Source organism: Bombus fervidus, chromosome 13 (assembly GCF_041682495.2).
Source record: "Bombus fervidus isolate BK054 chromosome 13, iyBomFerv1, whole genome shotgun sequence".
Lineage (NCBI taxonomy): Eukaryota > Metazoa > Arthropoda > Insecta > Hymenoptera > Apidae > Bombus > Bombus fervidus.
This window is the reverse complement of record NC_091529.1, coordinates 7,439,843-7,454,946: the sequence shown is the minus strand read 5'-3', so window position 1 is coordinate 7,454,946 and position 15,104 is coordinate 7,439,843. Positions and strand designations below refer to the sequence as shown.

General features: G+C 41.5%; 1 protein-coding gene across 1 annotated transcript in view; it reads left to right on the top strand.

The window, feature by feature from the left end:
* LOC139993670 (Fanconi anemia group J protein homolog) overlaps positions 1-15,104 on the top strand; it is an 86,889-nt gene that overhangs the window by 57,960 nt on the left and 13,825 nt on the right. The window contains exon 4 of the mRNA XM_072015600.1: positions 10,292-10,348. Coding sequence (XP_071871701.1) covers positions 10,292-10,348 — 57 coding nt within the window. The remainder of the gene's footprint in view (positions 1-10,291; positions 10,349-15,104) is intronic.

Here is a 15,104-nt window from a genome sequence, read left to right as displayed (position 1 = left end):
TTTCCCCGTCTCCTATCTACTCCCTCTGACTGGTGGAAAAGCTTTCAGAGGCGTCTAAGGGGGGATGAGGGGACGAGGATGAGCCGCACGGTGTGTGTCGGCTATCTCGGCTGTCGCATCGCGAATCGAATAAAAGCTGCCGGATGGCTGAGGGATGAACCGCGCTCGTTTAATTTCGGCGAAAGGACGACCACCGTTGACTGCCACGGCTTTTTTTCTCGCCAGTGGAACACCCCCGGAAAAACTAGTTCCGCCGACGACACTTCCGCTCATGAACTCTGTACCTCGCACAGAGTCACGGGAAAGCGAGAAACTCTTGCCTCTTGATTTTTCTTGCCACTGGTCTTGCGTTTTTTCGTATGCACGCGTGGGAATCTGCATGCCCTCGCTTTTGGAAGATTCTCGTTTGAAACTGGACATTTTCGGAGCTTGAATTTTTTAAACTAGAATTAATTCGTAAATATGCAAATTTCCATGCTTTGAGGTTTCTTGACGCTGGCTTCACTGTTTTTGGCGCTTTGAGCTTTGGAACCTTTTCATTTGAAATTGGAGATTTTTAAAAGTTGAACCTCTTTAATTTTTAATTGACGAATATAACGTTTTTAAAAGTCGAAATTTTTAATCACAGAAAGTTTAAAGGCCATCAGCGATATTAATCGATATTGTTTATAACCACTACAAACGATAATCTCGGCACTTTTTGTCTAATGTTAAAAGATAGTAAAATATATAATTCCATTTGTTTGACTTTATTGATCTTTAGAATGAAAAAATATCTGCCGCGGTGGAATCTTACCCTCAATAAATTTAACGTGATTTCCTTTGATGGTAGCTTTTAAAGGTTAATGAAGTGGCTGCGGAAGGATAGTGGCGTATAAAATACGCGAACGACAATAAAATTCGGGAAAAAGCTGAAAATCAATAATTAACAATTCGACCCTGAAGTACGTATTTTTCTCGTTCTTTAATAAACCCTCTTCGAATTAAAACGTCCACGCTAATTCAATCTCTATTTGCATTTAAGAAATCCTATTATATAGAGAAACGTAAAAAGGCGTCGTCATAATTTTACAAAATGAATTTATATCTTAAGAAAAAAAAAAAAAAAAATAAATACAATAGTAGAATTTCCATTATAAATATCATAGAACGAGTGACCATTGCCGATATGGTGAAAATTGTCGATAGGTATAAAAGCCACTGTATACATCCCAAAAACCACTATCAAACCCCAGAACCGCGCTTCCCAATGCCAAATCAACATTCAAGCGTCTAAAACGTAGCTTTTAGCGGTGCAATAAAACGAGTCGTCTACCCATAAAATTCATCCCGGGTAATCCATGTGGTATCCGAAATTTCTCGGGGGACACCCGTTAGAGGGTTCCCTTGGTTGTACCGAAGTCGTCGTGGTAATCTTGCGAAGGGTGCCGTGCGTGCACCGCTCTCGCCCCTGATTCGCTCCACCTTTGGTTGGCCCCGAGGGGATTGAAATTAAAATGACAATGAGGGCAGATCCGAAGGGAGGCTAAAAACGCGTACCCTTGCCATCGTCCAATCAGCTACAGATCCGTGGACGCCATGGCGACCCTTCTCCCCTTTGCCTTCCTTCCTTCTTCCCCCTTCTGTCGCTTTTTTATTTCCTTTTCCTCTCTTTCTTCTCGCTATCTCTCTCTTTCTCGTGCTCTGCTGCCTGTTCACGTGGAGAAAAAAAAAGGGCGCGAGAAAGATGGAGGAGAGGACAGTGGCACGAAATGAAAACGTTTAAAGCGTCGGTGATCTTCACAGAAGTTTTCAACCCCTTTCGCGACATCATTCGAGGGAGAAACAAAATAGATGGGACTCGCGTACCGGTTGAATGGCGAAGGGATGGAAAACGGAATGCATAATCGGGGAGAGGGCAGACTCCGGGTTCGAACAGCCCTGCGATTAATATTCTAATTACAGGAATCGGGATGAAAGTGTCGTCCGGGGTTGCGCTCCCTCGGGGCGCTCCCTCAGGGCACTCTCTGAATTTACGTTTCAGGACAGGTTTCCCTTCCTCGGGAGTGCTACGTTTGTTTTTTCAAATTCGATAAAATATTTACACGTTCAGCTGTTGTATTTAATGTTATCAACCGCTCAATCAGTGAACGTTTAATCGACATCCTCTATTTCTTGTGATGCTTTTTTTTTTCTTTTTTACTTGTAAAGACAACTGTCTCGTTTCGTTTTCATTTATTCTAATTTGGATATCGCGTATTGCGTACTTTTTGTCGTATATTCTATATTGAGCTTTTAATAGTCTTACTAACTTAGTTCGGTGATTTTAGCTCATTTTCTCTTCTACTCACTTCTCAGTGATAATTTTAATATTACTCGCTATAAAGTTAAACGATCGTTTAATAACGTAAGAGAGAGTTACCGTCAACCCCAATCTACCTACCTAACTACAACACAAAGAAATTACTGGAATTCGGAAGAAAGAAACTGTCAATGGATCGTTAATCCTACGATAACGTCTATAATTATTAAATATTAGAAACAATGATTCTCCTTTAGAAATTTATTTCTACCTGCAAATATATTTCTATTTACAAACCTCCGTTTATTGTATCAAACTCCCTCGAAATATACCTCAAATATAAAGAAACTCCTTCGAAAAAAGGAATAAAGGAAGAGAACTGGCTCGTGGGAAAATCGAAGAAATCCGCGGCGAACGTTTTAATTTCCGCCCCATTTTCCATCTTTCGTCTATCTCCAATCCCCGGGTCTCGCCTGTTCTCCGCGATCTCTCCACCCCCTGTCTCTCAACCGGTCCACCCTCCTCCTTCTTTCTTCCATTTTCTCCTGGCTGGAGGATGCGCGCCATGCAAAGCCGTAATTAGTGGCTTCGCGTGTAATTATCGTGGAAAAAAGGGCTCTGAATGCCCATAGTATTCAGGCTGCCGAGGATGAGTCCTTCGCGATGGAATCGCACCAAGCACCCTTGAGACATGCGGTTCTTCCTTCCTTTCTTTCCTCTTTTTTCTCTCTTCTCTCTCTCTCTCTTCTCTCTCGCTCTTTGCTTTCTTTTTTATCATCCATGGTTGTGGCGAGGATTGGTTGGTTGGTTGGTTCGGTTGTACCAGCCACCCCATTTCGTTTCGCAAAGCGATCGCGTTTTCGACTGTCATTAGTTTTCGAGGATGGGAGCGACTCCATTTAGTCGGCCGCTCGTTCGCCATTCGGCATGTTCGACGTTCTGTCGTTTCCTTCCTGCCTAATACTGGCTTCGAGTTTCCAAAGGATCTCTGTCTGTCTCTTTGTGAAATCCGTTATCTTTGTTTCTTCTCGTCTTTTTTTTTTTTTTTTTTTTTAATTAATCCTGCATCGGGTCACCAGGAAGGAAAATAATCTATAAACTAATAGATTTTTCGTTCGTTGTTGTGCATTTATCAACTTGTAAAATTATAAATCACGGAGATATAGATAACCAGATGTAAATTAATGGATTTTTAATTCTACGATGCAATTAATAGCTGTAATAGAAATAATTGCCAATAGTGTAGTCAATTTTTTAATTATTTTTTAATCATCTACTTTTTTTTCATTTCAATACCTGCTCTAGCCAGAGTCATCCTAATTAAGAATCTCTTTGAGGTTCTCACCATGTATAAGTAGAACCAACGAATTCGTTGATACCGCGAGACAAGCTTTTTTTGTCACTTGCGTAAGGCATGTGATGTCATCAATTTCGATTCTTTCTCGACGAAAGAAACGACAAATGTTATTAAAATATGTATAAATATAGCCTGAAAGCTGGACTGCAAAGAGTATTATAGTTTCTTTGTAAAAAAAAATCACCTAAACCATCCCGAAAATGGGTTTTTCACTGGAATAACCCGTTCAATGTACGTTTTTGTTACCCTCTATAAAAATATTCGAATGAAATTTAAATGAAAGAGCGCCACGTACAATTAACACAAACGTCCCAATCGACGACGAAGACATCGATGGCGACGAGAGACGCGGGCATTACGTTCCAAACCGTCTATGAAACCCGATGTACAACCCCCGAGTAACGACGACGATGACGACTATGGTGTATGGTGGATGGAGGGACGGGGGGCATGGAGGGGGTTTGTCAAGGGGGGTAGAACTTGGCCGCGGGGGTTTCGAGGGCTCTACCGTCCGCTTTCGATTCATTGTACAATAATATGACGGAAATGTCAGTCAATTAATAAGCATACCGAAGCTGACTAATTTCCGCCTTTGTTCGTTCCACGGCCCGGCATGGATGAATAAGTGGCCATTATGCGGCTTTTATGATTGGTCAGATCCGTATCACGACAGCCGGTTCCGCTTTTATAAACCAGCGCGCGGCACGTCGAAACTTCTCTCTTGCGGCGAACCTTTTTAACCGCGTGCACGTGCCGAGAGCGGAATATATCGTTCTCTCTGCCCTCTCTCGTTTCTTCTCTTCTTTCTCTTAGTTTTTCTTTTCCTCCTCCTGCTCCTCCTCCTTCTTCTTCTTCTTGCTTCCTTTCTTTCTCTTGCTTTCGTTACCACCACACTCTCTCTGACGATCTTAAACTTTGCTCTTTGCTTTAAATTTTCTTACGACGCTTCGTAGTCGATCTCTTCGTGATCGGTTTTAAAAGACGTCGATTCATTCGTCGAAGAAAGTTGAACGAAGAGAGCAAAGTTTTTCATAGATATTTGTTTAAGAAGATGGCTTTTCGTAGAATTTCCACTTGGAGTATCTCGTAGAGATTTTTATACAATTCCATGTTTTTATCAACATAACTGAGGGAATGTAACCTACATAGAGACTTGTTCGCCCATTAAATTATTGCAACGAATATTTCGCTTTGAATATTTTTTATCACGTGCATTTTGTACATTTTTGCAATTTTAAATTTCTCGTTAATGCATAAAACTCTGTGCAGTTTAGCTATAACGTTTGCAGGATGAAATAAATTTCTGTTCACATTCCATTTCTTTCCATTGCGTTCATTAGACGTCATAATTAGATTAGTTACAATGCACGGTTATAATAACGTGAAAATGTTTTTTGAGATTCCGAAAACAATGTTAGATACGCGTTCTTTTACTATGGCAGAGACAGTAAGGGGATGGTTCGATGCTCTCGTTGGCTCTTTAATTCGGCTAATCGCGCCACGACACGGTTCCGTTTCGTTTCGGCGAAATGCTTGGTCCGGAAGCGAACATTTAATTACCGTAAACAGAATAAACACGGGGACGCCGAGGGAAAAATCGGCCGGGCGGAAATGTTTGCTCGCCGACGAATTATTTTTTGCCGCAGCGGCTTAATTTCCGCGAAGGTCAAGGGAGACAAAAAATGGTGTAATTGCTAGCCTGCGCCCTTATTCCGCTCTTTCGTCGACGAAATAAACGAGGGTGGAAAAGCGGAAAAACGAGAGATAATCCCCTACCACGCGGTCAATCTTGTTATCGTTTGCGTTTCGGATGCAACGCCCCGATGTAATTTACGTGTTTCATGAAATATGTAAAAGAATTTAATCAGAAATGAACATATCAATCTTGCTTTTTCTCCTAACATCAGGTTGCATTTTTCGCTAAATTTACCGATACTTCTCGGTAATAGGTTAGTTAAGTTTGTTCTATATTTCTGTATTTTGCGCGACAAATTTGATGCCAAATTATGAATTTCTACGTTATATTTAATTTTGTTGTGTTAATTTATATATTTTACACATCGGAGATCATTAACTATGTATCCTAACCTATATCATCGCTTACGAAACACTACCCCTTGAGTTGAACAAAACGACTTTTACGAATCCGGTCATTATAATATTTAATTATTTTCGTACAGTAATTATCAAGCCAGTTTCGTTTCCCACTAAAAAATCTACTAAATCGACTTTCCTCTCAAAGCCTGAAAAAAGAAAAGACCAACAGAGGCCAGCGCCTGAGAGAAGAACCGATAAAAATCTCCAAAGAATTTCTCGTCTGCCCCTGTCGTAGTACCACTATCCTCTTCCTCCCTCGAGGTGTTTTGCCGCGTCCTTGCCACCCTTGGCGAAAGGGTTGCGCGAGATGGCGGCTGCTGCTGCTCGGTTCTTGGAACGGTCAGGCAATTACGCGAACCCTCGAATGACGATGACGTCGCGTTATTCCGCTGACGCGGCTCGCCTATCTTGCGCCTCCGCTTATCTGCGAAAGGCGAGCTGGGTGGTGTATTGGTGTGGGCTGCGGCTGGCGAAGATATAAAAGGGGGAAAGGCGTGGCGGGGTGCAGCTGGTGTGCCACGTATCAGCCACCTATATCCTTGTCCGGCTTATATTGCCAGGGGGGATAATAGCACGGGGGCGCCGGAACGGTTTCATTACACGGCTTCCCGAGGGATAATATCCTCGGATATCTCGCTGGCCGTCCCCGCAGGCTTCAAATTCCGTACCAGCGACCCTCCGTCGTCAGCGCGTCACCACCGCTAACCCCCCTTCTTCCAGGAGACTCGCAACCCCTTCACGAAACGATGGAGGAAATTGTCGGCACGCCGAGGGGCCGGTTCGATCACGGAAAATGGCCGATCTCCATGATCCAACCAGTTTTCATTTTCTGCGTTTTCGTTAATATCTCATTTCAGTGAGATTCAGATGAGCATGAACATTTCGTAAGATAAGAGATCGTCTAGAGGGGTAGTTGTAGTCGTAGATGGTATAGGTATATAGTTCTAGCGTGATTTAGGCGAAGATAGGCGAACAGAAAGAATGATTTGGTTGGCTTTGGGGGTTAGTTTCTATTTAGCATTTAGTTGTAGCGGTGATTTAGGGATTTAGGTAATGATAGGTGACTGGAGAAAATTTGTTGAATCGTTTATCGTGGCTGGAGTTGTGGTTCTAATAGGATGTATGGAATTTCAGGACATCTTTTAATAGGATAGTTCAGAGGAGTAGCCATATTTAGTATTTAGTTCTAGTGAGATTTAGGCGAAGATAAGTGACAGAGGAAATTTTTAGAATTACTTATAGGGTTAGTTATAGCGATTTATTTGTAATGGAATTTTGGCGAATGGTGTATGACAAAGAAAACTTTTTGGAGTTGTTTGGAGGATTAATTGGGACTAATATTTCTTTGTAGTGAAATTTAGATGAATGCTAGATAAAAGAAGAATTCTTTAGGGTTCGTTAAAGAGTTAATTATTAATATATGCAAAAATATACGAAATATATATTACGCTCTTCGTAGGGCGAAACAAATTTATTATATAATTATATAAAGAAGGAGCACATTGCATGAGAAATGAGAAAGTAAAGTGAAATGTGAGAAAAGTTTCCCCCGTGGAAAATTTTGGTAATGAAATAATGAATATTTCCGCGCGAAATCGATATTGATAAATCTCGTTAAGGTGTTTGTTTTTTGCATTAAATTGGCGTTCATCGGGATCACGTATTCCAACGCGAGCTGAATATCGGATGCAGTTTTGAAATCGCGTGCACGCAATTAATTCCAACGAAATTGTCAAAACTGATTAACACTCGACTCCGATTACAAATTCACCAGAAATTACCGCGCCGCGCCAGCTCGCTGGTTAATAAAACATTACCAATAATTAAGCAGTTCAGAATTCACATTGATCAACCCCATAAATTGAAAAGGAGGAAAAAGAGGATGACGTTGCAAACGCTATCTTTTTAAATTTGCTTCTTTCTAAGAATTGAACGTTAATCGTGTACTTAGTAATGAAATTGATAAATTAAGAGAAAGCTGAGTTGATCGGATTGACCGACAGCCTCGATTTAGATTACCTAATTAAAATCATTTTACAACTTACGTTTCGTCACGTTCAAATCTATTTTATTAGAACAATCCAATGAAAAAATCCTGCTTCTCATTTTTTATTTCAAATTTCGAACTACCCTCTGTAAAGTACTTCATCCCTGCTTAATTCTCATATTCATCGTTCGAAATCAGCGAAACGGTTCATCGATAATCTCCCACAGTCATTCCACCCTGTCAATGCCCGAAACAACCCTTTCGCTCAATCCTGCCTCTACGATCAACAAAAAAACCTACATCTATATCCCCTGCACCAGAAAACAACAAAACAAAGATCAATCTATAGTACTCGAAACACGAGTCTAGCACAAAAGGAAGCACGTAAAAGCAAGGTATGTCAACCACTCGATCTAGCACCCTTCCTAAACGTGCCCATCGTTTCTAAGTCAGTTTACATTCGCTCAATAACTCATCTTTTTTTTTCTTTTTTCTTTTTCTTTTTTTATGGAACTTGTGTTCTCAATGGTATATTGGGCCGCAAAGTGTTTTCTATTCGAGGGTCGTCGTGATTTTTTTAATGATGAAAGTTTTTAGCACTAATTAAAAACTAACTTGGAATTATATTCTGAGACTTATAATGAGAGAATTATATTCTCTTATGTATTTTCTTTGTCGTATTAAGAGAATTTTCATTCACAAAGGAGTTAAAGTTATTCGGTTATTATAGGGAAAAAGTCATGACTCAGTAGGCACTATGTTGAAAAGAAATGAAAATGAAAAACTCTGTCCTACAATTTTTATTTTGTAACGTGTCTCTTTATCTTATGAAGAATATTTTTTTATAGAACAAATGATATACATTCTTGCAAAATTTTTCTCTTACGAAGAGATTGAAGGTTAAGTATTTCCTCATTATAGAGGAAGGTCGTGACTCAGGGAAAGATAGGATGCTATATATTCAAATTACATAGAGTTAAGAAGTTCTCTTCCGAGATATCTATTCCGAATGTGTTCTGTTCTCCTCGTTAAAAAAATTTAGTTTTACGAAGAACCGCCAGTTATCTCCCTATTATGGAAAAGGATCATGGCGCGAAAGTCGTATTAGAAATACGAAAACGAAGAAAAAATGTATCGTACCACGGTTTCTGTCGAAGTTGCGGAGTTCTCGCGGAACAAGAAATTAAATCAATCCCGCGAGGCAAAAGGGGGGTCACAAAAGGCGAAAGAGTGGGCGGCGATAGAAACGAAACTCTTCGCTGGGCCTGGAAGAAGTCTCACGAGGTCGGCCGGTAAAAAGAGGAGCGAGTTGGAAAGAGAGGCGAAGAGAGGCCACTGTGCAAAAGCTTTTCCCCCGGCCTTTGGTCGGCGGCCTTTGATGATCCCATGCGCTAGTACAATACGCGATCGTGCTCGTGCGCATTGCGATTAGTGTTTTTAATGCGCACATTGTATAAAGAGAAGGGCCCCGTTTCCCGTATCAGATGCGAGGTGGCCCACCGAGGGACCAGTTATTAGGCCTCTGACAGGCCCATAATCCCGTCGGCTCTCCTAACGAAAAATATAATGCCCATTAGCGGAGATCTTTTCAGAGGGTTGCCGTGTGTGTGCCTGCCCTGGGGTATTTTCTTTTGCCTCCTACTACTCAGTTCAATTCCCTTCTCCTTTGATCTCTGTCTTCTTCTTCTTCTTCGTCTCTCTTTTTCTTTTTTTCTTATACTCTATGGTAAACTAGTATTCGTCGTCTCGTTCCATTTTGCTACCCTTTGCCAGCTCTCGCTCCCTAGATCGAGTCTAGCTTTATAGCCGATGCGTGCCACTGGGTGCTACCGGAAAACGCGTGCTAAGCGTTTCGAATGGGATCACCTCCGAAACGACGCTAATCTGCGGCTGCGATCTCTTTCGGGCATGTTGGCACTCTTTGACTCGTGATACAGCTACGTACGAGCACTTGGCGACGTGGGTTCTTGGAGTAACTGAAACGTTAACGTTAACGTTTAAGGACTTCCCTTTTAGGTACCGCGAAATAGTGGTTATTGCACTGTGGTATTCTAACTTTCTTATATTTAAGCTTGTACAAGGCTGGAACATTGTTGCACGTCGGTAAAACAACTTCAAACAAATTTTGCGGATCTCGATGTGCCACAGAAAAATATGTGATTTTATTATCTTTACATATATCTCTTTATATTTGTGACTTTACGTCGATTTACGCGTTGATCAGTCGAAGTAAATTTTCATGATTTCTTCCTGATTGTCACATTAAAAGATACCTTTACGCATTTATTATGAGAATATTATTCGATTATGTCCAGTTACTGTTAACCAGTTAGTTATTGCGACTTCTTTGAGAAGCCTAAATTAAATTAAGTTACATTTTATAAGCGACAGCATAATCCCAAAACCATTCTGAGCCAAAGAGGTGACAAAGGATAATACAATACTCCTTTTCTATGAAATTACGATCAGTTTTATCTAGCTAATTGCATAATTGATTTCAAACAGTATGTCACGATACGTGTAAGTATAGCTCAAATTTCTAATATGCTCGATACTTTCTCTGTTCCAGCCGAAGTGCAGAACCAGAATCAGAAACTGGAAAAGCAAATCCAGGAGGATATTTTACGTAAGTTAATCATGGTTAACCTAGTCGAAAATATGGTAACAGTTCGCGATGGAAAAAGGTTCTTTCGAAACGGATGCAAGGTATCGTCCATAGCTTCCAGCCTCTTGCTTCCATTGTGCAGGGCCGACAGCAAAAGAACGAAGAATATTACGTAACATATTCCAGCTCGTTCAACCATGAAAACCCCTGTCGGTTATTATATTTAATAGACCTAACTGATTTTGCAACATCTGCTTTTCCGCGTCGGTACAACGCGTGGCCGGTTTTTGAAAAGCGAAAGCTCGACCCGCATTGATTATCTCGAAAGGAAACAGGAACTTGTTTTGTTCAGTTCTTGAAGCTGTATTGGACGACGCGCTGTGAAAATAGTTTCCACACCCTCGAATGATTCTCGAATGAAGTTTCGTTCCTGCCGTTTTATTGTTCTTTTTAGACTAAAGCGGAGGAATTAAAGAAAAATGCGGAAAACGTTAGATTAAAGAATTTCAGGAATTTTTCAACGATTCTAAATGTTTCTAGCATGTGGGAGGAAGAATTGCTTTTTTTTTCAATTACGCGAACCAATATTAATCGGTTAATTCTGGAGTATTTGATTATCGAAATGTGTCCTTGATTTTCTGATAAAAGTAAGTTTGCAGTCCAAATCATACGATTCGTGGAATATTTAGGATTAATTATATTTAACTATTTAATGTATACAGCAATATTAATGGATAAAATAACGCATGCTCGTAATCAAAATTGTTTAGATACAGTAGGTTCACATCGAGCGGTAACAAAGGCAAGTACGATCGTCATCGAAAATTGCACGGAAACGTGGGACACGGGGTCGAATGATTTTATTGTTAAATTAGAATGTTAAGTGATGTTGATGCACGGCCCGACAGAGATGTAATGAATACCATACGCGGTTATTAATTCCGTCGATAATATGTAAAGCATATTAATGTTGCGAATCCGATTGTAGTTTCATTTCAATGACTACGAATGATAATGATGATCGTTAATTATGACACGAATTGCAAATCGAATGTCCTAAGGGGGCTTAGCAAGCACAAACGGATTGTCAATGCGTTCGTTTGATACCATTTAATGCCTGCTAGCGCCAAAGTTGTCAAGAACAATCGCGCATTAACTACGCGATCCGAATATCAGTAATTGATTCCTCCAATAAAGATAAATCCCCTCTTGCGACCATTTCATAAAATATCTCCAAATATTTCTTCCACCTCGTCATCGTTCGCTATTAAATTAAAATACGAGCTTCTCAAAATCCAAACTGACCGACTCCACTTTCTATAAAGTCTCCTATTTACGAGCCACGTATCTACGCGCGTGGTTACTGTTCAAAAAACAGAGGATATTCCTCTACGAATTTATTTATCACAAAGACGTGACACAAATAATCGCAAATTCCAAATTAAATTTTCGAAAATGCATTTTAATCTCTGCAGCTGATCAGCATAGTCTCCGAAAAGCTCGTACGTTTCATCAGAAACGTTTTCAACATTACGTTCGTCTCTACTAAATTCTCTAAATTTTCAGAGTAGGAACACTCGGTAGAAACAGAAAAAAAAAGGAAGAAAAAAAGAAAAACTATTCGCACTTTCACTGGTCGTACTCGTAGCCCGAGATACATCGAACACGCTCGGTACACGTATCAGGGGCGAGCTAGCGAGCGCGCAGGGTGCGTAGAAACGCGCGCTGGGGTGAGTAATGTCGGGAAATGCAGCTAACGAAGTTTACGAAGACACTTAACGGAATTACGCCCTCGCTAGCAATGGCCTCTGCGAGTGCTGCTTTCCCTCCGTGTGTCGGTGAATTCCCTTCTCTCATACTCTCTCTCTCTCTCTCTCTTCTTCCCTCTCTGTTTCTCTCCCTCTTGCCACCCTTCGTAGTCGTTTCCCTTTCTGGTGGCAGGGGATCCGTCGCGTTAATTACCGCGAGCGGAGGCAAGAAGCCGGGGAAAATCGCGGCGAGAGAGCGCATCATCGTCGTCCTCGGTGAATATAGTCCAGGAACAGGCGAGGCCTGGCTGGCTGGCTGGCTGGCTGACGAAAGGTCGTGGAAGGAAAAGCAGCTGCTAGAAAGCAGGGATGGGTGAGAGAGTGGCGTGGGTGGGCGACGTTGGGTGGGCTGAGGGTGACTCTCGGGGCGAAACGAGGGAGGTTGGCTCGGTTTTGCGTCGAAGAAGGGTGTTATTGACATGGTGGGTGTCGCGTCGTCGGCCATCTTGGCCTGCCTGCACCCTCTCCTCCGCTCAGAGTCTCTCTCAGTACCGAGCTCGATCCCCCCATTTCCCGTCTACCTTTCGCACCCTAACCTCTTGCTCGCTCACACAACCCGCGAACGAACGTTCCGTCTCGCTCGCGTCCAGGACATCCTTGTGTCCCCCTTGTGTCGAGTGACATTCGGGCTATACGCCCGGCCTAACCTGCCCGACAGACGCCCTGGGCCACCCTTTTCGACCAACCCCGGCGACGAGCTCCGTGGGTCCCGGGGGTTGCTTGTCGCCATGGCGACCGAACCCTCCTCGCCCAACCCCCGTCGACCAAACACCGGTTCCTGTCCCTCGGTACACACTTCCCTCTTCGTTTCTCGCTGTCTCTTTGCTTCCTCCTCGAACCATTTCCTCCACTACGATTTTTCGTTTTCTCCAAGGGGTAGTATTAGTGCTACAAGTTTGCTGTAGTATAGTGGTAGATCATCCGCGATTCTTCGAATTCTTGCGCCATACACTGTTCCACGTTGAAGCTCTCTTCGATCTCGTCTATTTTATGAGCTTTCATTTTGTTCTGTTTTCTAATGGTTTTTATAGTATCACAGTGCTCTTTATAGTTTTCAAAGCTTCTCTTTCTTCGAGTAGGGACAGCATTAGCGTTAGTGGTAGTAGTTGACGTAGAATTCCTGCGTCATACACCTCATCGCTGGTTACTCGTTTTTTCTATCTTCATTTATTTCCTGAGTTTTAATTTTCTTCTCCTTTCTAGTGATTTTCTTACTATTTGACCGTTTTTCGGTCATTTGAATTCTTGCACCATTTCTAACTTTCCATTTTGTTCTTCTTTCTAATGGTTTTCTTAATATTGGATGGTTTTCCGTCGTTTCCCGATTTTTCCCTGCCTCCAAGCAGGGCTAACGACAGTAATCGACATATATACTGATAGATTATTCACGATTCTTCCTATTCTCCTCCTGTCCATCTTGTTCCTTCAAACTTATCCATTTTCTGAGTTTTAGTTTTCTGTTCTTCCATCTGATGGGTTTTCTGCGTTTTTCTTTCCGACCGGTTTTTCATCCCTTTTTCTTTCCGTTCAACGTAATATCGACGTGGTTGCCAGGTTCTCTGTGTCTCATTTTCACTCGGAGCTAATGTTTTCTTGGTTCGAGAAAAAGTAATATCGCTGGGAGAAAAGTATTTCCAACGCTGAAAGTATTTCTTTACCTCCTCGATCCCATCCCACTTTAATCCCAACGCTCCTCTCGCTACTTTTCCTTTTATTTATGTATTTGCTCGACCTATTTCTTCACTTTCCGCCAGTAACCGTATCTCGATCCGACTAAGGCAGGCATTTTTCTCCCCTGCGTATTTGCTTTGCCCTTAAGCATTCTCGATTAGAAACTTCGGCTCTTTTCTCATCTTTTCTTCGTTTCTTATTTTCTCGTTATTTTCTCAAAATAGTTTTGATATTCTTCGAGCGAAGTTGTTAGATCGCAACATACAAAGATGTCAATTTTTTTAACAGGAAATAAATATTTTTTACTTTTCATTGAAGTAAAGTAATTTTCATTGATTGCTACAATTTAATGAAATATCGTTAATTTTTTTAAGGTCGTCAATTTTCGAAAGATACTTTTGTTCTAAACTTTATCGAATCTCCGTAGATATACAGTTCCTTTCTTAAATACTAGATGTTATTAAAAAATCGTTAGCAACTTGTTAGGACCTTTAAAATTACAATTTCGTTTAGAATCTCAAAGCATATAAAGAAAACCTCCTAATACAGCTACGATTTTGTCTCATACGTATCATTTTCATCTCACCATTCGTCTTTCGGTATTTGCATTATTGAATTTTCCGTTGTATTTGTCCCACGCGTTTAGTAAATAATTCCACAAACTAGATTCGGATTCTTGGCAGACTCCTCTGAATTTCTCATAACCGATTCGTCCACTTCTCATCGTAACTTCTCACATCGACTGGTTTCTCAATGAGAAGTTTTAGCTGAACGATTTTTTTATTTAAATTTCTCATAAACTCTTATCGATAACCGTACGCTTACAAACGTACGCGTTTCTCAACGTAATGCAGATTAAGAATCTGGAACGTTCAAACGTGCATCTCATACGTTACAACGTAATGCACCCTCTTTTTCTCAATTTTTCCTCTTCTGTGTTCTCTTCATCCTTGCAAAGGCAACGCACAGAGGGATGAGGTCACTGGGTGGTTGTAGAAGCAGAGGCTCGTGCTAATAACGTTTCTGTACGACACGGGGGATGCTATCCCGGATGCCGCATTCTCGTCGACTCTTTGCCTGTTTTCTTCGCGGAACGAGGAGGCCTCGATCGCCAGCAACCCCCTTTGTTTGGCCGCCTCCACTCGCTAGGTCTTTTCTACGCCGTGAACTATTGCCGAGGATTGCGATCGCGTCGCCCCTATTTGCCCAGGAATGTAATGATTCCACGTTGCTTTTATTCCGCCAAAGAAATGGCGTATATTCAACCACCATTCGCGTAGCTTCCATTGCTGCAATTT